The following is a 22,059-nucleotide window of genomic DNA, read 5'->3' as shown; positions in this document are numbered from 1 at the left end:
CTGAAACATTGTGCACTTGGTGAAATTGATAAAGAATCTTGTCCAAATTCCAGGATTAATGAAAAAAACATTGCCTTTTAAAAAATCACAAAAATGGGACTAAAATAGGGAGGAAGTGAGCTTGTAGACTCTCTCTCAAATACCGCAAATTATTTTCCTCGATCTTCTTTCCTCAGGAGCTTAACTTCTGTCGTCTTTATTCCAGAAGAGCTCTCGCAAATGAAATTCCTCTAAGCCAGAATACTTCTAGTAAAACCAGGAAAGATCAGATTTCTTTATTTCACGTTTAAGATGAATAAGCAGACTGATATGAAATATGTTGCATAAGGCTTTAGAATAAATTAGCCAGAAATCACTTGATATTTTTGGTAGCACCAGTGTGTTTATAGTATGTTCCAGACACTCAGGAAAGGAAAATTTCCCTTGAAGATTTTAGTCTGCTAGCATGCTGCCCTTAAGGTTTTCTTCATCTTTTATGCTTAGTTATTGCTGGGATCATGGGCTTAATATTTAATACTTGTTCCAGAGAACCACAGTAGAATGGAATAATAGCAGACATGACTCAAACTGTGACTTTAAAAGTTGCCAACTATGACACTGTTTGACCAACTATAGAAACATGTGTGCATCAGGAAGCAGAGATACACTACGGGGGCAGACATGAAACAAATACCACCAATGTTAGGCAATTTGTAAATTTTCCAGTATTAATCTGTTGGGAATAACAGCACGTGCTCCCTATGTTCAGCAATCTAAAGAAACACTTGTACCTCTCTGGGCAACTCTGGAGTGAGTACTCCTTGAGTATTCAAAGCTGCAGTTTTAAGGCACAATCCAGAGAACATGGAAAGGGATAAAATAGTGGAAGTTTGCTGCTATGTATTGCACTGCTGCCTTGATACTAATAGCTCAACAGTAGTTGAGCTCAGAAAGGGGTGTTGAAAAATCTCCCTGCAGTTATTCACAGAGTCCCAATATGTTGGTGTGTTGTAGTGGGAATAGTATACAGGAAGGTAAAAGATCAGATTTGGGCTATGATGTTGGGCCTTGGTAGAAAAGAGTGAGCAGAGGGGAGATGGCGCAAAGAATAAGCAATGGCAAAGCACATTTAAGGTCCTTAAAAGCAAAGGCCATAAACTAGTACGCAGTTTTTGGAGATGGTTGGCTTGGACTACAAGGAAATCACAAAAACTATATTGCAAGGAGGAAGGGATATTACATATTTGGCATGTATTGAATCTGCGGCCATTTTAGCAATGTGGAAATGTTTCTTGCAGTATTGGCAAAGGTTGTTTTCTGGGTGCATTTGGTGAAAAAGCATTTTATATTTTTTTGTGGCTGAAGAAAGTGTACAAGGAAAAAGACTAGAGGAATGTTTTTAGCAAAAGGCTAGTGTCAACAGTGACAGTGTATGAGAAGATGATTTGTTAGGAGCAATGATCAAAACTACTAATATCACTGTCAATTTGAATGCAAAAATTACAGGTGATGAATGGAAACGGGATTTGCTGGTCAAAAATGAGCTGCAACAGTGACTCCTAAACCCATTAGTATAAACATGGTGTTGGAGACTGTCTAGGTGGGTACAGTTAGAACCCAATGCAAATGTAGGGCTCCTCATTTTTATTTGAGCTCCTGCCAGATGTTCAGCAGTAGATAACTTGCTGTCTGCCTTCTATCTCCAGATTCCTCATGAGGTGTAGATTTATGTCTTTGTACTTTTAATTATAATGTTGAGAGCTTTAGGATAACATGACCAAAAAGATAAGTGAAAAGATAACCATAGACTGATACAATTTTTCTGTGGTCTTTAGATCAGTCCTTATGCAATGTCTTCAAGTACTTGTAATTTAGTTGTAGTAGTAAAGCTCTCAGGCTTGGCATCTGTCCAGAGTAGCTTCCCAAACTGTATGAGCTGTGTTCAGATACTTTCTTTGTGACAAAAGGCTGATAGTCCTCTATTTGAGGGAGGGACGTGATTCAAATGTACAGAATTGTGAAGCTTGCGGACGAGATGAATACGAACAGTTCTTCAGCGAAGCTTGCAGTGGTAGAACAAGAGGCACTTACTGAAACTAGGAAGAGAATGAATTAAAATAGCTAAAAGTACTTCTTTAAACAGTGGGCAGTTAAATTCTGGTGCTGTCTACCACAAGAGGTTGTGGAGGCAGATTGAAAAAGTGGTTAGATGAATTTGTGGACAACAGGTCCATAAATGGCTGCTAAAGGGAATAGGTAGGAATGTAGTTTTTAATTTCCTGCCGTAACAGTTTAAGATGCTGGAGAATTATGAGGAGAATGAGCTAAATAAAACAACCAGGTTCATATGCTTTCCTTGAGTAGCATGTCCTTTTGCCACCTTTGGAGATGGAGCACTAAGCTAGATGCACCACTCCTCTGACCCAGTAGGGTGTTTCTTACTAATTTCTTTATTGCTGCTTTATCCTTGCATAATTTGCATTTATCCAAATAGCTCATAATTCAACCTAACCATGCCTTGCACTTTGCAGGGCCTCCTCTACACTTGGAGCAGAGTGCCACTTTTGCATAAATTAAGCTGGCTGAAGTATTCTCCTATGAGTACTCATTGCAATCAGCTGAAGTATTAGGCTGAATGAAGTCCTGTCCTACTTGTGTCACATTCTCTCTGCTCAGCCTTTGAAAGATAGAGGGCCACTACCAGAATAACTTAGTGAAGTTCTTATTGATACTCCTGGCAAATCCCTGACATGGCAAAACAATAGCTAGAAGGAAGAAGTTTAAGCCTCCCAGACTCTTAGTCTGCAGCTGTGGTATATGTTGTGGTTTGGTTTTTTTTTTTTTAAATAGCTGCTAAGCTGCAATAATCGTTGTATTAAAGGGCTCTTTAAGCATGTTCCTTTGAGTTTTGTTTGTTTGTTTTTTAAAAAAAAAGCTTATTTTCACAGGGGTAGCTGATCAACCTGTGCTTTCTGACAGCTTCTACAGAAGCTGGATGAGCACACATCTGTAAGGGAACTGGTTAAAACTAAGTATAATATCTGGAAATTTCTGATTAGTTAGGTCTGAGCTTACAGTCTTTTGGAAATGGGAAAAGGAATATTTTTTTTTTTTTTTTGCTTCTGAGTATGTCAAAGTAGTATGAGAGTTCAAATATAAACTGAAATGTATGAGGTTTCTAAATTCTTTCCTGCTGCAAGACTTAAATCACTCAATGTGCATCTGAAGCAGAAAGACAATTCTTAGTTTAAAAAAAAAAGAGAGCACCAGAGAATACAGAAAATGCTATATAGATCAGTGTTATGTCTTAAGGGAGAGAATACTGCAAAATTGGACACCTCATCACAAGGAGTATTGTAAAGCTGAAAAACTAGATAAAAGCATTGAGAATGTTTAGAGGGCCTGGAAGAATAGGCAATTTACCTTGGTGGTAAATGAGACCCTGCTGAAGTGTGTGTTTTATAAGGCTGACAATCAAAGGAGTATTCTGGGGCACTGAAAGGTGTCAAATTTGAAGTTAAAGAACAGGAAATACGTATATTATGTGTCAGTGAGCTCCATAAACGGGAGAGGAATTGGTGTGTGGATAAGCCATGATAGTGGTACTTGGTTGCCTGTATCTGTCAGCACTGAATTTAATGTTCAGATATTACACCATCAATTGCTAGTGTTTAAAATGTGATCTTGAAGCAAAATAGCTTTGGTTTCGTCTTTTTCAATTTCTTGCGTATGCCTCTGAAGCATCTAATGTTGGCCTTGCTCAAAAGTTGAAGTCTTTTTATAAAAGCTCAGAGTGACTGCAGTTCCCTGTTTCAGAAACCTAGTGTGTTTCTTAAAACAGCAGAGGCCATGCAAGCCTCCTGTTTCATCTCTGGAGCTACTCAGTGTACTGGATTAGGGGTCTAATGTGTTTCCCTCCCAGGCCTGCAAACAGTTCCAAACATGTGGAAAAGGGAGTAAGGCTTCTTAATTTGGCTTTGCCACCAAAATAAATGTTCTAAATTAAAGTACATGCCCGGGTTGCATTTCCAGCGATGCAGTCAATGCTAAAACTGCTGTTGAAGGCTGGGGCTGGAGTCCTCCATCCACACTCCTGTAACGGACCTGACAACAGCTCGAGTACTTACAGTACAGTGTGTGAGCTGGTGCAACTTGTTAACCTGAAAGAGAACCAACTCAGCAAAAAACCACCCTTGATCAGTTTTTACTTGGTTATCTAGCTGAGTCTTTGTGGAAAGGTATTAGCACTGGTGCTGAGGTGGTGGTAGTGCCACAGGAAAGAAAGGGAGGAGACCTGGGCTTCCCGTGGCAGGAACTTGTTGCATTGGCTTGGCTCCCTATGCAACTGTACCCTGAGTGTCCTAGTCAGTGTTTAATTTGAAAATGTTGGATACTGAGTTTATTTTTCTTGTGTTTGCTGCAGCCAGGGCTCCAGTGCAATGCTTTTGCAGTCTGCAAAACCTGCAGTCTGAAATAGTGGAGACAATTCTGTAATAATTCAACATTATTGAAAGAATAAAAGTTTCTTTCATATTAGTCTTGTGTGAAAATGAATGCTTTGATTTTTTACCAAGGCCTCTACTGACAGGACAAGGAGCAACAATTTTAGACTGTATGAGAGTAGATGTAGATTGGATATAAGGAAGAAGTTTTTTACAGTGAGGGTGGTGAGGCACTGCAACAGGTTGCTCAGAGAAGTTGTGGATGCCCCATCGTTGGAAGTGTTGAAAGTCAGCCTGGATGGGGCTTTGAGCAACCTGATCTAGTGAAAGATGTCCCTGCCCATGGCAGAGGGGTTGGATTAGATGATTTTTAAAGGTCCCCTTCCAACCCAAACTGTTCTATGTTTCTGTGATTTAGGATAGATTATTTTGAATGACTTGCTTAAAGTTACCAGTGTTCATCTTGAGTCCGTTAATTGGAACCTCTGTCTCCTTGACCCCAGAAAACTACAATTCTTGCTTCAGTTGTAATCTTAGGTGCTCTCAGAAGCTGGTTTATGTAGGTATAATTTAGTTGAAACTGAAATGTCATTCCTACTGAATGTTCTGTTTTGTGGAAGCTGAAAAGTTATGATTTAAAGTTACCTGTAGAATATAATCTAGTGTTTGTTGACTTGTTGGTCCTCACTGAAACTGCAAAGACATGACAAGGCATAAATTAGCCATGAACACTGTAGCCTGAAGTATGCCAAATCAACCATGCTGTTTTGTAGATGGGAAGTTTCAGTAAGATGAAGTTGGTATATTTTGGATAGAAGTGAAGAGTGTGCCTGTACAGGATGGAGAGGCATGTAAGCTGCCTTGAAAGCTCAAATTGAGTAGCCTGAAGGTAGTGTTGGCTCTTAGCTAAAACAAGGTGTTTTCAGCTAACTGAACTAACTTACACAGCTTGGAAATAAAGTAACTTTCTGGAGTTCACATACCCATTTGTTGCCTGGAAATAAGGTCGTTTTTGACTTCAATGCCATACTTCTATCCATAGGACCATTATGTCCTCAAGCAATTTCTAACAGCTGTCTGCCTGAAATAATACGGTTGACTTGGGGCTTATGTTTTAATACCTAAAACTAGCCTAATAGAAGCTGCAAAAACAAGATTTTTTTTTTTTTAAATGGTTATCATTTCTCTTTTAAATTATTTGAAGTGCAAATTGCAGTGAATGCTAAACATAGCCCAAATTTTGGCAACCCTTCTAACTTTCTTTTTACATAAACGTCCTGATCAGGTAGTTGATACTGAAGAAAGGCTATCAAAATTGAAAACAGTTCTACTACTCTGGTGCCTGCAAGCTAAGATTTTAAAAATCCTTTAATGAATTTGGAAGACTTGCCAGCTGAGAAGATTCATTATCTGTAGGCCATTGAACTCTAGATTGAAAGGTGGGAATAAGCTTATTACCAAATTTATAAGTGAATTTGAAATCGGTGTCCCCAGAGGAACAAAAATTGGTAGTTATTTAAAACATGAGAATCAAAATGAGAAAAGGCTTATGAAATGGCTGACTGTTGGAAGACTTCTGTCAAGCTGTAATGACTACATGACATTCCAAACACAATTTTGCTTGCTAAATTAATTTGGAGACGGGCAGAACATGCATATATATGTGTATGCAATTTGTCAATCACTTGTGGAAAACTTTAATAAATGACTAAAACCAGCCAGCCTAGGTGCAAAGCTAGACTCAAGTTAACTTCTTTATTTTTCTGGAGTTGACTTTTCTGGAGTCTAGGAAAGACTTGAGGAAAAAATTAAGTGTCTAATCCAACAGTAACCTTAGTCTGTGCTAACTGTTGAAGAGTCTGCAGCAAACTTGCATTTGAACTTTATTGATGAAGTACCTAACCATGATCCAGACTACTTCTGAACTATTATCTGACTTGTTTTGGGATGCAGTGTCCTATGGCATTTGGTAACGAAAGGTCCTAAGCAAGGTGTTTGTTTCATGTGAAACCTCAGTGCTAATGTGTCTGTTTTGGTTTGTGTTTTTAGGGATCTGACGGGAGTCTCTAATTTATTGCTTGCTGAGTGTTCTGTCTGGTGAAAGTCATGTCATCCATATTGCCATTCACTCCACCAGTTGTGAAGAGACTTCTGGGGTGGAAAAAATCTGCTGGTGGCTCTGGAGGGGCTGGTGGCGGTGAGCAGAATGGTCAGGAGGAAAAGTGGTGTGAAAAAGCAGTGAAAAGCTTGGTCAAGAAGCTAAAGAAAACAGGACAGCTGGATGAGCTTGAGAAGGCAATTACCACTCAGAATTGCAATACAAAATGTGTGACGATACCAAGGTAAGTGCTGTTGTGTTTGAAGTCCTTACAAGCAGTTAAGAAATGACTCAATGGATGTTTAGGCTATCCTGCAAACAAATTACTAAAAAATCAGTTGCATGCTTTTGATTCTTTAAAAAATTGTTTAAAACCTATTTTGGTTTTATATAGTGCTTGCCTACAACTGAATCGCATGCTTTTGTAAAGTCACAATTTCTAATAATAACTTTACATTTCAATTTTCATTACTACGTAGATTCCAATTTGTATGTATTCTGGTGGTGCCTAGCACAGCTCTTCGTTTGTAGCACTGCCTTATGCTTTTATGTAATAACCCTGTCTATAATCAGAGGGGCATACTTGAATCTACACTTCCACTTTAAAAAAGGAGGAAAAAAAAAAAAAGACTAGTTTTTCCTTGGTCAACACTTCAGTCACCTAATTATTTTCGATTGTATATGGTAGTTTCATTTAAGTTGTACAAGCTGCATCCATTCTCCCTTTTGAAGGGAAATTTTGTCTTTGGAGGCAGGTTGTCTGAAGACCAGTTTATTTACTGCATTTATTATTTGTTATTGGTTAATGAAAGTGCTTTTTATTTAATAACTTGAGTATTTCTAGAACTGCTCTTCTGCTCCTGATACGTATATACATTTAGGTGAACAACTTACATTCTACCCCTTTGACTTTCTCAACTTAATTCATAGCAACTGCTGTGCAAGAGGCAAGGGTTATGTTTGTAAGTATAATGCAGTGTGCTCTCAATTCGTGGTGTACAGAGTTCCCACTAAGGTGCATGTGTAAGCTCATTATGTGAGACATAAGTATCCAATCACTTTCACAAGGTGTGTTTTTCTATGAAAAAGTTAGAGGATCTGGTGGCACAGGACTATTCTGGGCGCTTAGCGCCTTGACACTTAAACTAATTTCTAGGGAAGAGAAACTGCATCTGGTTTACGACCTTAATTTCTGTATCTGCACATTAATCCCAGCTACTTTTAAACTTTGTATTAATCATAGCGCAGACTAGATGGTATCAGCAATGATTTCCATATATCAAATGTGTATCTGATAATGGTTTTGGCATTTTCTTTTAGATTTGACACAGCTTTCCTGGAAAAATCATGAGTATGCTCTGAACGAATGCCTACTTTAATTCTGTTCTCTCTTTTTTTCTATTCCACCTTTTGTTTCTAATGCTGCCCTCTGCTTGTATTTTCTTCCCTAGAGCAGTCCCAAAATTCTCTGGGTTTCCCTTCTGCTTTCTTCCTTTCGCCACCTGGAAAACAATCAGAAATAAAATATTAGAGCTTTTTTGTCTTAGTGTGTATCAGTAGACTAAGATTGGAACCCGTAGGGATATATATTTCTTGACTTGACATGAGATGACTGTATGTATTTAGCAAGTCTTTACCATAATGAAGACTAAATGCTTAATTGGAAGGCGTTTCATATGACAGAAGCTAATATGCCATACAGAGATTCACTTGATATAAAATGTGTATCTAACTTCTGGAGCTCTTTTAGAGCTCTTAGACTTCTTAGAGCTCTCCTGGAGGGGTACTGGGGCAGTAAATATTGCTACTTCAGAAGAGTAGTTGTCTAAATTTAATTTTGAAGATGTTAGAAGATACAAACAGTATACTAATACACAGTTTTTTTTCCTAGTGTACTTTGAGTATGTCCTCGTGCTTTCATGACCTTTTGTGTTAAAGTAGACATAGTAAATAATTCTTTAAAACAGAATACGAAGCTCTGTTTTACTCTGTATAGCCTCCATGGTGTGACCAGCAGTTCTTGCTGCGCTGTGACAAAACTGTTCTCATCTATCTTCCAGTTAGCTGTAAAAGACTGGACCTATGTTTTACTTGACTACCTTAGGAGTAAGCCGGTAGCTAGAGAGCTCTTCAAGTGATGTTGGCTATTATACAAGGTTTAATTTTAAACTAAGAAATGGCTTTGGTATTAAGGGGCGAGATGATATCAGGGTTGCCAGCAGTGCTGTACAGAATTCTTGAGTTTCATAGTTGGCTTTTGGACTGTTGATATTATTTCACTTTGACAGCAGTAGTCTGGGTTCCCAAGAAAGAACAAATGTCAACTCAGTACTGTAATGACTTCTGGCGATTTCTTGTTCTTGGATTTAGTAAGTTAATGAAACTTCTGCTTGAGACCCACTTTAATGAATGTCTTAAAGATCTGCAGATCAGCAGGGATAAATAATAAAATGCTGAATTTGAAAGTTTTTTTTTTCTTCCTAGTCAGCAGGAAGTTTGAGGTGCTGAGATGCAGTTCTGATGTGACAGCTGGGCTAACTTTCCAAATGTTGTTCTGCTTGGGGAGGGTTTTTGTGTTTGGTTTTGTGTGTGTGGTTTTTTTAACTAGCTTTAGATTTACTTACTAACACTGTTCAACTCAGTGTAGTTATTGACAAGTGTTGTGGGATGCTTCTGCTTGCCACTGTTGCATTATTCCCTCAACAGAAGTTTTAGTTGTGGTTTCACAAGTTTCTGGTCCTCTTGGAGATTTCCAGAGAGCTTGATACAGTACTTAACTCCAGTTTAGTTTTTCATCGTTGAAACCTGAAGCAACTAAACACCTACAAGCTTTTCTCAAAACTGAGAGCAGCTTGGACAACAGTTGAATTAAATTGCCTCTTCAGAAATCTGCATACGCTTACGGTATGTCATTGATAATCCTGGTGTGATTAGGATTGTTCTGTTTCAGCGCTGTTTGTCAAGGTGACTACATACTAAGTGAGGCTGATACTGTGTGTACTATGCAAAAGCTGCTCATGTGGTAATTAACACAACTTCTTACCCAGACTAATAGAGGTTCTGAGAAAGCAGAAGCAAACAGATGGAGTGGGTGTTGGCATCGCGCAGCAGGGGTGCTTAGCTCTTCATAAGTGGGTCAGTAATCTAGAGCAGAGGCTAAATAAGTACAGAGGTCCTTTTGACACTAGCCCTTTAAGTAATTTGTAGTTATCTTGCTGAATCCTCCGAGCAAGCCAGTGGGATTCTAATCGTATAATCCCTGTGTATCCTGAAACTAAATGTTGGCATGTGAGTTCACTTTTCTAAAATATGTAGTGAACTTGGTAGAATTTAGGATCCATCTTTATGCTCTCCCTTGCAGTTTTGACTCAAATGGAGCACAAGAAGCAGTCAGTGAAGAAACAGAGCATGAGCATCCATTTATATAAGTCATCTTCTAATGGAACAGTTTCTTCCTTGTTAGCATGGATTGTTCTGTTGAAATAAATACTTTGTAACTAGTGATAGCTAAAATCCCAGCCTTTAACAAACCAAACCATGCCATGTAGTGAATAGTCAACTGGCATATTCATAGTCTATCTTCATTATTTAAAAAGCCGTTTCAGTATTGAGAGTACAGAGTATTGGAATCCAAAGTAGGGAAACACAAGTCACTAGTTTCAGTGTCCCAGTATTTTGGTGTGATCAGCTGTGTGTTTTTTCTGTCTTAAAAAGAGTATAGATATGCTTCATGCTTTCTTCTTGCTTCTTTTAAATAAGACTTGCCAAAATGCAGTTGCTTTTGTAAAATGCCTGATAAAACTAGTAACAGTTTAGTTGGGGCAGGTTTGGGATAATGTTGACCTGGGTTGCCTGTATTTTTAAAATTAAAAAAAAAAGCTGGGGGAAGGGAAGCATTGAGTTTAGGACTCCTTTGTGATGTCTTATGTTCCTCTAGAGTACACATCTGAAAACTAATGCAGAACTGACTGTGTCCATCCTGAGCTGTAACTGGGTACATCCATATCACATGTTGAATTCTGCTTCCATGCCAACATTTGGGTAATGTGACAACTGTAATAGGGTCTTATCTTGCTTGAAGGATAAGTTGTAATGGAGATCACCTGCCTATATGGAGTAGTCCCCAGGTACAACTGTAGTCCTCATTTGTTGCATGTCATAACCCATTCACTCTTCCCCAGAAGATTCCATCTTGCGCTGTGCTTTTGCTTACCCGTTGTTGAACCCGCAGAGCACTGCTGTATCTCATCTTCTTGCTGGCAGTTTCCCTGTTGTACTGTTGACATGGTCTGCACCATGCAATGCTGAACTGAGGCATATGAGATCACTCAGTGTATAGGTGCACCTTTTTTTTTTCTTCCAGTATATGCAAGAGGAGAAAGAAGAGATAGGTGCCTCCCATCAGTCTCAGCATGTCTAGCTTTCATTCATTTTAGCTTTGCGTAGTGAATATAGCTTTCATGTGTGCCCTGACAAAGGCTGTTTGTAGTTGGAAGGAAGGGGGCAGCTAAGAGATGCATCTCTAACAGTATACTTCTATTTTCTCTTTTGAGATTTTTGTATATTCATCTCAGTACTGTAGAAGGGTTTGATACAGCATCAGACAACTTCCTGATTGATAACTTATTTTCTTCTTGAACAGATAATTTTTTTGTTGACATTAATAGTAGTGGTTATATTATTGTTATTGCGTAAACTTGCTTTTGATACTATGTGTGAAACAGTACTTAACACTTGAAACTTAGCTTTAATGGGAGGTCCTGAGTTTCTGCAGAGGAAGTAAATTTTATCACTGCTTTACGTTAGAGGAAACAATAGTGCACAACCAAAGCCGTGTTGAATGTTGATGAAAAGTGATCTGGCAGGTTACTGGCTGAAGTAAGATTTTAAAACCAACTTCCTGAAGTCCTAATTCAGAGATTCTTTGCTGGGGTGCTAGTACCATGTAAGTGCGTTAGAGTCTTAGGAGAAATGCAGCAGTTGCTTCCAGTGCAGAGAGAAGGCTCATACCCCTGTCAACCCTTGCTTTCCAGCCTGCTATGCCATTGGAGTTTTAGAAGGTATTATCTGAAAAATGTTTTTTCTTGCTTAATGGTTCAATAATTATGTAGAAAATGTAGTCTTACATGTGCCCTCTGTCCTTCTTGTTTACATGAAGATAGCATCCCTGTGCTATGTTTCCTGGTTTTCAGAAGCTTATTTTTGCTTTGTTTTCTGCAGCCTCCCGATTCTGACTTAAGTGAGAGAGATAGCGAGAGGGGCTCAAATCCTGACATTGTTTTTTGAAGAAAGTAGCTGATTTGTGGAATTTACAGTCAACAATAAGACTTCTGAAGCACCTAGCTTTTGCTTCACATATGAGATGAATTCTGAATTTTTGTACCATCCAGAGGCAAAGAAATGCTGCAATGGATTCCATGGGTTTGGGAATATGGAAGATTGTGAGGGAGTGTTGGGAATGCAAAGCAGACAGCTGCAAGTGAAGTGGTTGGCTGGCATTGAAATTAGGAGCCACTTACTGACCAACTTCACTAACACTGGTGTTTCTTTGAGCTTGTTAGGATGAAATAGTAATATTTTAAAGCCATACCTGTTGAATATCTTTCACCTGAGCCAATGGTGAAGGTTGGTTAACTTTTTAAACTGCTGTCATGGAACCAATCACACCCTGATTCTCCTGGGGAAATAGCATGGTGGCGGTATTCAAGCATTGCGTTCAGAATACCTTTTTAATATTTTTTCCTTAAGAAAGTAAAAATGTAGTAGTATATATTGACTGCTTCTGGAGGCTGTAATGTGTTGTGGGTTTTTTTGTGAAGCAAAAATCTACATATCCATGAGTTTCTTTTCTGTGTGACTTCTGAGCCTGAAAGGCTGCTCTTGATGTTAAAGTGACTAATGCTATTGACATTTGACTTCTTTTCTTATATTTGCTTACAGTGTCCAGGAAATAAATCCAGTACATCTTAATTTTGTTGTATTTCTGATGTATCCTACAAGGATTCAGATATTTAAAACTGCAGAATCTGGTGAAAGTTCATCAAACATGTGAAGGCAGGACCGTTTGACATAGTCAAAATTCTCTAAAGCAACTATGAATTTCTCTATTATGCTAGTGTTATTCCTTTGCTTGCTTGTCCTGCAGCCCTTTCTTCATTCCCTGCAGTGAGTTAGCACTATGGATAAGACAAGCAGCCTAGGCATAGTTTACAGCACATGTTAAAATTTCTTTTTCAAGGCTGGCTCTTTTTATTAGTTAATATGAGCCTCCATACATGGAACTTATTAGTGCTGATCAAAGTGTCTACAAAGGAGTTACCAGCAGAAGTAAACTGGGCAGGGAAGCGACCTGTTTAAAGATGGGACAACTGGCTTGGAACTGGTATTTGAAAGCAAACAAGTCTTTCAAAATTATGACATTTTTATGCCTTTTTCTTCACATAACTGAGTAAAAAGTAATTTCTAATTTAGGTGTAAAGGACACCTTTACATGCTAACTGGTAGCACAGGTTATATTCAAGAAAAAATATAAACTGTGTTTTTCTTGAATATAACCTGTGCTACCAGTTAGCATGTTTTTTGAATTCCTTGGGAATATTTCTCAGGAAAGTGATCACATAGCTGCATGCAGTAACCTAGTTTTAAGGATGCTTTTGATCACTAGTAGAGCAGAGTTGTCAAGCTAAAGTGGCTTCTAGAATAGATTGTTTTCAAGCTTTAAGATCTTTCCCCAAAATAAGTTACTTCAGAGGATAGCAATACAGAAATTCCTTTGTTCCTCAGGTTAAAGCCATAGGAGATGGGTGATTGCAACAATTACACTGGGGGGTGGGGAAACTGTTTTAGAGTTCCCAACATCTGCTGCTAAGCTATGAGCAAGACAGCTAAGAGGACAACAGCAGGCAGTTGGATTGGCACACTAGATCCTAAAATAATATTGCTATCCAGACAGAGGTGAAGTCTGTTTTCCCAGAAACAGAACTCGGCACTGTCTGTTTGTAGCAGAGCTGGGATAATTCACTATTCAAGATGGGGATGGACATTGATTCTTAATCATAGCTCACAAGTTGAGAACTGCTATGTATAAAGAACATCCTCAGACCATATACCGTATTTCAGTCTGGATGCATTCACTTAGATGTAAATTGGTTCTATAAGTGTTTGAAGACTATAGTTGAACATCATAAGCTTTCTAAAATAGGTATAGATATTTAAGACAGTACATCAGAACACACTAAAGTACCATTTTTATTGCTGAGATTACAGGAAGAGCGTGCTTGTAAATTGTTTGTTGATAAGCTGACTCCTTTTTCTCATGACAGGATTACTGAGGATGAAGCAGAGCCCCCCTCTGCTTTTTTCTGGTTGGAATTTCAATAAAAATAATGCTTTAGATCAAAGCCAAAGAGATCTTTCCTGGAAGTATGGCAAGAGATGGCTGATGTTTTGGGGAGTGTTGGCTGTGATTAGCTTCAAAATCCCCTGATCCTCCTTGCGATAGCTGGTGGGGTGAAGACTTTGGATGCGTTCACTGGAAAGGTGTAGCAAGAGGATCAAATTGCCCTTGTTCTTCTCAGTCCCATAATTATGGTGGGACTTGAATGTTGTCTCTACATTCTCCGTAAAAGACTAAAGGAAGTTCCTGGTGCTTTCTAAGTGTGTCGCACAAGGCTCTGGCCTCCGCAGGGCAGTAAGGACAGCATGATGGTGTGCTTTGCAGTGGCTTCGTGTTGTGTGTGACATCTCTTCGCGTCGGAGTTGGCCCCATGCGTACATACTCCTCCAGCAGCTTGCTGTTTAGCTTCCTGACTTCCTCTAAGTAAACAGTGTTGTGCAGCCTGAATTTCAAGCCTAGAAAACAGCCAGGCAGCTGCTTGCCAGGTGAATAGAGTCCACCTGCATAGCCTGAACATAAAATGTGGAAAGATCATCCTGCAGGAAAAACAATCCGTTGTTGCGAAAGTGGCGAGTGCAAAGCAGTTGAGTTTAGAGGTGTTTTTCTGATGTTTTGCAGTATTCTAATCTGTGTTGAGAGGGTTTTTTTTCAATAATTTTATGATGGCAGCTTTCAACTGGTCCATGTTCTGTGGTGCTGTATTGTGCAGTCTGGATTAGTGTGTAGAGAGAGAACAAAAGTGCTCTGAGAGATTGCACTAATTTCCTTGGAGCCCTTCTCAGGGCTGGGGTGGCAGAAGCTGGCACCTGGTTTTCCAAGACCATCTCCTCTCCAAAGATAAATGGGTCCAGTTCTTAGTTTCTAAATGTTCAGGGTGGTGTGACTATAGATAAAAGGATGCTGGCCCTAATTACATATGTATAAAATGACATGTTCACACTCTAGGTTGCAGAACACCTTTAGATGCTGCATGGACATATGATGGGAAATAAAAATTCATGTGAAGTTTGACTTCACATCTCTATGAAGCTTATGTTCTAAACTTCAGGTTAGCAATCAGTAAGGCAGTGTTGGTGGCATTACCTGCATCTCTTTGAAAACTACTCTTACGCATTTCCTTTAACTACAAAACTAAACTTAAAAATAAGATAACTGGTGGTCACTCACAAATGTCTCAATTTCTTTTAAGCTGGTGAAAGAAAAATAAGTCTGTTCAGACAAACTAACCATATGGAAATATCAGCTTGTCTGGCATTAGTAGTCCTGAATTATATGTATTTTTTTTAAATGCTTACTCAGGGAAGGAGCTGGATAACTGTACAACTTCTGTTGTGCTTGTCTTCAGAAACTGACTTTAAATAAATGCCTTTTTGAAGCTTGGCTCTGAAAACAGTGCTTGGAGCATTTCTTACTCAAAATGCTTTGTGAACTGGTCAACACTGTCTTGAGGTCTTGTTTACTGAGAGGAGCCATCATGGATGGGGGTGTGAGAGAGTGCACTGAATGGTCAAAGCGGAGTAAGCCAAGAAGTTAAATATTGTCATTCCCTCTTTCCTTAACCCTTTCTATATAACTTCCACATTATAGCCTAAAGTTAAATTTTGTTTGCTTTCTCCTATTCGATTCATAGCATCAGTGTATTTGATCTGTAGGGTAGGATGCAGGATTTATATGAGCATAAGATAATGCTTTTTTTTTCTGATAGCATATTTTTTCCTCTACCAACACTTTGTACTTGAATGGCCACTTAGCAGCAAGACCTTATTCCTGATACCTGTATACAGAAGAAAATATGTGCATCAGTAAGGCACAGCCCAGACACTGCGTATTACAGCAGTTGGGGCCTTGTTCTGGTGTAGGTAGGTCATTCTTTAGAAGGTGAATTTGAAATCTTAAGTTTTCTAGCCTTCTAACACAGTGTTGATTGAAATTAAGAGTAGCGATTGTGTTCAAGTGTAATTGAGGTTTTATTAAAAATACTAAAACATAACTGTTAACTTGGTTTGTTGCACGGCTGTGGCTGATGTTGAGGACTGAATTGCTGTAACTAAGGTTAAGCTTTAGTGTAGACATAGTTCAGGTTACAGCATCTTACAATATTGATGTCATGCTGAAAAAGGAAGTCTTAGAGTATTAAACAAAGATACTTAGGGCTGCCAGTTTTAAGCTCGTGCAATTCAGGAAGCCACGTGACTTACCCACATAATTTGTTACAGAGTTGGTATGCCAGGCAGAAAGTATTGGTGTGTCATTTGAGGTAGGTCAACATGTAAAAATATAAATATGCAAGATACTTAGCCAATAGCAAAATGCTGCATAATTCAAAGGAGCTTGCCTCGCGAGTCAGGAGGAAAAATTGTTGAATTTGGGGGACTGTATTGCATACAAACTGGAGCACTGGATAAAGGCTTGGGGGATGTGGATTCTGGCATTGGCTCTGCTGCTTTTTCCCAGGTAACCTTACAAGTTTTTAATTTGCTGTCATTTTTCAGTCTATAAATGGAGATGAATTTTTGTAAGGCGTGTGATAATGCCACTTCTTCACCTCACTGGTATAAGCTGTATTATTTGGTTAGGGAGTGTAAGTTTAAGGCTTTGTTCCCATTGGAGTATCAGTGATGTGGAAAGCAAATTTGGGGGTGATGAGTTGTTGGAATTTTTGGAAGTTCTTTATCTTCAAGTTACTGTTGCTTCTCATTAGGATTGCCTTAATGGTAAGAAGCAGGAAGAGTCAGAATCAAAAATAAGTGTTAAAACTTGCTTGATTTTTATCTGCCATTAGTTGTTTGTTAGGTTAACAACTAATACTGGAGCTGTTGAATTTTAAGCAAATGATAAATAGCTACTTGTGATTACTTTAGTGACTTACCTGCTCAGTGGATCCCAGTACAAAGCTCTAAGTAGGAAGAATAATATCTGTATCTGACACTTCATGCTACCATTAAGATGACATGTTGGTCACTCAAGAAAAATATGTTGACTGTGCTTTGTCAATATTGAGCCCTAAATTATCTCATAAATAGTACTTATTTTTCCTCCAATAAAGGAATCCGGGCTTTAGTCAGCTCAAGTCAATGCTAAATTATTCTCTGGCTTACTGTGGTGATTAGTGTCTTTATATCAGGCCAGCTATTCAGCGTGGCAAAGATTCCTCTCCTCATTATATTCTTCTTTTGTAGAAGTCAGCCAATTTAGTTTTCTTGGTACTGTAACAAAACACCTGAGTGCTGTTTTTACTAGTGTGAATGTTTTATGACAACCAGAGCAATTTTACAGGAAAAACTTCCCAATTGCGTAGCTCAGGCTGTTAGTCTAGGAAGAATTTATAGGGTAAACAACAGTTCTTTTACCGCTGCAGCTTTGAACACAAATAGCCAGTTAACGGGCTCCCTACTGATTTAATCCTGCTTGTAATCCACACCTGCTAATTTAATAAAAGTAATTTCCCATGTCTTGTTTACTACTTGTTTCTGTTCACTTACTCTGGCTTGGTTGCAGTGCTGATTGGTGGAAAACTTCTAAAATTTACTGTATACAATGCCATAGTCTCATCATGAACAGCTTTCGTTGGCTTCTGTCATGCTGCATTGTTTAAAGCAGACCGGCAGGATACAAGAGAACAATCGAGAGCTGGAATAAGTTCACATCTCGCTGCATATGCTTCAAAATTGGCAGAAGAACAATGAGATTGGGGAAATCCCCTTGGACAACTGCTGCACAGTAATCTGACTTCAGCATTTGTTCAGAAAAGATCCCCCAAATTGTGGCTTTTTTTTTTTCTGAAACATACAAGCAAGTTTCAATAGGTTAAGAATGGAAAGCTTTCATTTGGAGCATTTGCCTGTAAAGGTCAGGTCAGGTAAACCGACCATTTCCTTGGATGTTTTGGTTATCTTTTCTTAGGTACTGGATAGAGAGAAGCCTGATGCAAAAGAACTGAACTGAGTTTTGCTTAATTGCAGAATTTCAAAGTTACTGTTAATTGGTGAGTTACATCCCAGAACTGGTCTTTACTTCCTCTTAGTTTTGTGGGAGGCTTCAAGTCAAGTTCCTCTGTTGATATTTGAAATAATTTTAACTCATGCTGTAGTTTTGAAATTTTGAACATGAAGAAAGACTGATACCAAACGATGTGGAATCTTGCAGCTTTCTGGCAGGGAAAGTTGTTTGAAACGGTGTTTGAGACTGCGGTGTTTGGTTGAAAAAGTCTTTTCTTTAGTAGATAGCTCAAATGTTAGTTTCATGGACTCCAACTACATTTTCCAAGAGTGCCTTCTGAACCTTGCTGTGTTTGTGTAAGCCTACAGCAGCGCAGCCTCCAATTACCAAACCTTATTGATAGTTCTTTACTGTCTTTCTGTAATAAATCTCCCCTTCTGTTATATTGGGGGAATTTGAATATAAACTTAACATCTATATCAGGGAAAGAATTCAAGTGTCCACAAAGCTAGTATGAACATACCTTTTTAGTTCCTTTGTATTTAAATTTTGAGTGTCTGATGGTCTGCATGTTTCCCATGTACCTGTCTTGCAGACTGATGCCTTGTCTAAGCACAGTTAGTAACCAAAAATCAATGTTTTGCTGTCCCCTGTGTGCCTCAATTAGATGCATATAGTAGGAGGACAGAAGGCCTACTAAAGTGATTGTGCCTGTTGCAAGCTGCATTGGTGGTAGCCATTTTTAAAATGCTGTAATAGTGTGTTGAACGATAGGAAGACATTTTTACTGGAGCCCAGTGTCAGTGTGTTTGTTAATCATGTGGGAACTCTTCAGTGTTTTTGGCCTATAACCACAGACATTCCAAGAAGGATTTAAGCAGCTCTCCTTGCAGTGAGAAGCCACGTAACCGTTTACTTGAATGCTAATGTTCCTCAAGCCTTTGAAACTCTCATCTTTATGGCTGCAATAGGACAGAGAGCGAGCAGGGCAACTGCCATGTCAGCAGAGGGTAGATGGTGGTAGATCAGGGTTGACTCCTGTTAGGTGGAGTGAGGAAAGGAAACTGTTGAAAGTCCTGGGAAAGTGCTTTAACTGTTAAGCAATTACATGTGAGGCAAGAGCGCTTGTGGGCATCGTCTTCAGATGCGTGTTCTGGGTGTGGATCGTGAGCAAGATGCCGAAGACTTCAGGACTTGTCTGTGATCTTAACACGTCATTTCTGTCTAGCTCTAGGCAGTGATGCTCAGATTTTTATTCTTGTTCTAAGGGTGTCCCCTGCATACTCAGAATGTTCTGTCAATAGTATCTAATATGGGGTCCTGTATTCTGTTCTGGGCCTGAGGAAAGCAGAGGCCTGTAGTTAGGCACCTTGACTATTAAGTTGCTTTCTTGATTTTGCCTTTGCTAAGCACATAAGGCAATACAATCTCTCAGCAAACACACCAAGTTAATTTTAAAAATAAAATACTGCCTTCTTGTATCTGAACAATGAAACTCAAGCCTTTTTATGGCTTCCTTGCTAGTTGTGAATTTTCTTTAACATTTCTCATAAAATATGGACTTAATTTTTGTATTTACTTGTTTAGCAAAATGATACAACAGTCACAGCACAAGTACCATTCAGTTCTCTTCGCCAGTACGTTGCTTGGGGAAGCTTCCTCTATGGCTCAAACCTTAACTTCATTTGAAACATCTTATAGGAAACTGTCGTGGTTTAGCCCCAGCCAGTAACTAAGCACCCCACAGCCGCTCACTCACTGCCCCCCACCCAGGACAGAATCACTGCATGCCTTAGTTATATAATACTTGATGTTTCTTTGAATTTTCATATCCCTCGTCTTTAGAGATAGTCTCTTGTTTGGGATATGGATCAAGTTCAGTGTATTCTCTGTTTCACCAATTTTCTGCTAGGTATACATGGCTTGGGCTGCAACAGGGGTCATTCTGGCTTTAGTGGCTTCCCTGCATTGAGGACTTTACACTATATATCCTGTGTTCATTTGTCTTCCTGGGTTTCTTGAGATGGGTGTGTAATTCATAGGGGAAAGCTGTCCAGAGACAGCTTCGGTTTGAAATGAGATATTAAAAGATCCTGTAACTGTTGTTCTAAGAGTAATCTTTTTGCCAAGTTCGCATATTTTTCAAGGAACATGGACAAGATAAATGTCTTGCAAAGCTAATCCCTCCCCCTCACTACCCCAAATACCCACTAGTTTGAGAAGGTTAATCAAAATGTCACATCTTTTTTCAGCTGTCCATCAGTTGCAAAACAGCCCACTCATGCAGTAGCATCAACCGCTCACCCACTTGGAGGATGATAGACTACTTGAGAAAAATTATTTGACTTAGCCCTTGGTAGCTGTACCTCTTAGCTTGTGGGAAAAGCTTTTACCGTACCTACTATGACTAATAGTTGTTAGAGAACTTGAGATAAAGGTCATTTTTTAATGTCTGTCTGGTGCTAGTCCTGAAATGTGTGTGCTGAGCTCTGTTTATGTCTTTTGAAAGTACGATTGCTATCAGCTGTTAACAAACCAATTTGTTGTGGATAGATCAGCCAGTATTGTGATGGATATGTCTTCCTATAAAGGTACTTTGTCCTTTGATACTTCTGATTCTGTTTAGGTCTGTTAAGGATGATGCAGAGCGTTAATCTGTGAAATTGCATTTGGTGTCATCTTAACCCACTGCATGATATCGCTTACTAATACAAAACAGAAAAAAGAAAAAGTAACCATGTGTGGTGTGAAGTGAAATTGAGATGAATCTGTTGGGTTCTTCATTCCTTATGTAACTTGTAAGTAAAAGAAAGGTATTTAACAGCTTGACATTGTTGCTGGTTTGGAAGACTGTGCTGGTCATCTGTCTATTTAGTTGGAGCATTTTAGTGGTAATTTAAATATTAGGAAGGAATTACTTGATCAACTGTTTTCATAGGCATGGTTTAATGAGAGTGGAGGACAGATGGTGATTTCTCAGCTAGTCTGAGTTGCTGAACATACTTGCTTCATAGCTGCCTGCTACATGATGTGGTGCAACATCTCACTAGCTACACGGAGCTCTGATTCTTTTCCTAAGTGGACGTTTTTGGAGCATGTGTTCCTGGTTATGCTTCCTTTACTCTGATAATTGTGTTTTGATCCTTTATTTCTTTCAGGAGGTGGTGGTCTTGTGTTCTCTGGAAAGCTTTTGTCAGAAAGTCTGAAGACATTTTCCGGTGTGGTATTCTCAGATGAAATACAGATAACTTCTCTTCAATATTAATTTGCTCAGTTGTGTAATGAACATGGTACTTTCAGCTATGGGAGTTTCAAACTTGGAAACTTCTATCCCAGTTGCAGTGCTGTATTTATATTTCTAAAGATACTGTGAGAAACTGCAAAACAACACAGCAATCAGAAAACCTTTATTGGATAGAATAGTGTAACAAATGAAAGCAGTGTAGGAATTCCAAGTTATTTCAAGAATGCCATCTTAAAGTACAAACATCCACATCCTCAGAGCTTGTGGGTCCACATGATCATCTTTTTTTCTTTGTTGTTGTTGGTTTGGGGTTTTTTTTTGTCAATCTTGCCCCCCCTGCCTGGTTAGTCTCTGGGGAGCTGCCATTGTGAATGCTGTTGTACTCTTGTCATCCTCACTAGATGCAGGGCTTTTGGTGGCTTTTTTTGAACATATGATTGGGGGGGAGTAAATCTGTGTTGCGGTTCATCTTATCTCCATTAAGACTGCTTCAGAGTTTGTGAGATACAAATTGCAGCTGCTGAAAGCTGTGATGTTATGTTGAGAGTAGGGAACTGTAGGGCAAGTTTCCCAGTAAAGCTGTTAGCTCATGATTTCCATAGGCTGCTTTTGCATGCTCCCTGTGCTCAGTCTCTGAGTGTAAGACTTGTGGCCAGCTCCCTGCTGACTCTTGAGTGAGGCTGAGCTGTATTGCCTGCCTTTTATTTCTCAGTCCTGAACGCCATCTCTGCGCTGCTTGACCTTGCCATTTAGAAGCTTACAAGTTTGCAGGCTGCTCTCCAGCTAACTTTGAACAGAGAGTAAAGACTCCTTGATAGGATCTGCATCTGAACAGACCATATGGACAACAAGAAAAGCAATAAATATTTTACTTCTGCTTGGTTTCCATGGCATCCTGGAAAAATTGCTCTTGAACTTTGAGGTGCTATCCTTCCAGCATCTCCTAGCATCGAAAGAAAAA

At 39.1% G+C, this 22,059-nt stretch overlaps 1 protein-coding gene across 5 annotated transcripts in view; it reads left to right on the top strand.

Moving 5' to 3' along the window:
- Positions 1-22,059, top strand: part of SMAD2 (SMAD family member 2) — a 52,594-nt gene that overhangs the window by 5,299 nt on the left and 25,236 nt on the right. For 3 of the 5 annotated variants that reach the window (XM_052776888.1, XM_052776889.1, XM_052776887.1), the window contains one exon: positions 6,471-6,763. In XM_052776888.1, coding sequence (XP_052632848.1) covers positions 6,528-6,763 — 236 coding nt within the window. In that variant the 5' untranslated portion in view covers positions 6,471-6,527. Of the gene's footprint in view, positions 1-6,470; positions 6,764-16,118; positions 16,370-22,059 lie in introns of those variants that run through there. The other 2 variants (XM_052776891.1, XM_052776890.1) reach the window with 1 other exon arrangement.

Source organism: Harpia harpyja, chromosome Z, assembly GCF_026419915.1.
Source record: "Harpia harpyja isolate bHarHar1 chromosome Z, bHarHar1 primary haplotype, whole genome shotgun sequence".
Taxonomy (NCBI): domain Eukaryota; kingdom Metazoa; phylum Chordata; class Aves; order Accipitriformes; family Accipitridae; genus Harpia; species Harpia harpyja.
The sequence above is the reverse complement of the archived record's forward strand: the minus strand, read 5'-3'. Positions and strand labels throughout refer to the sequence as shown.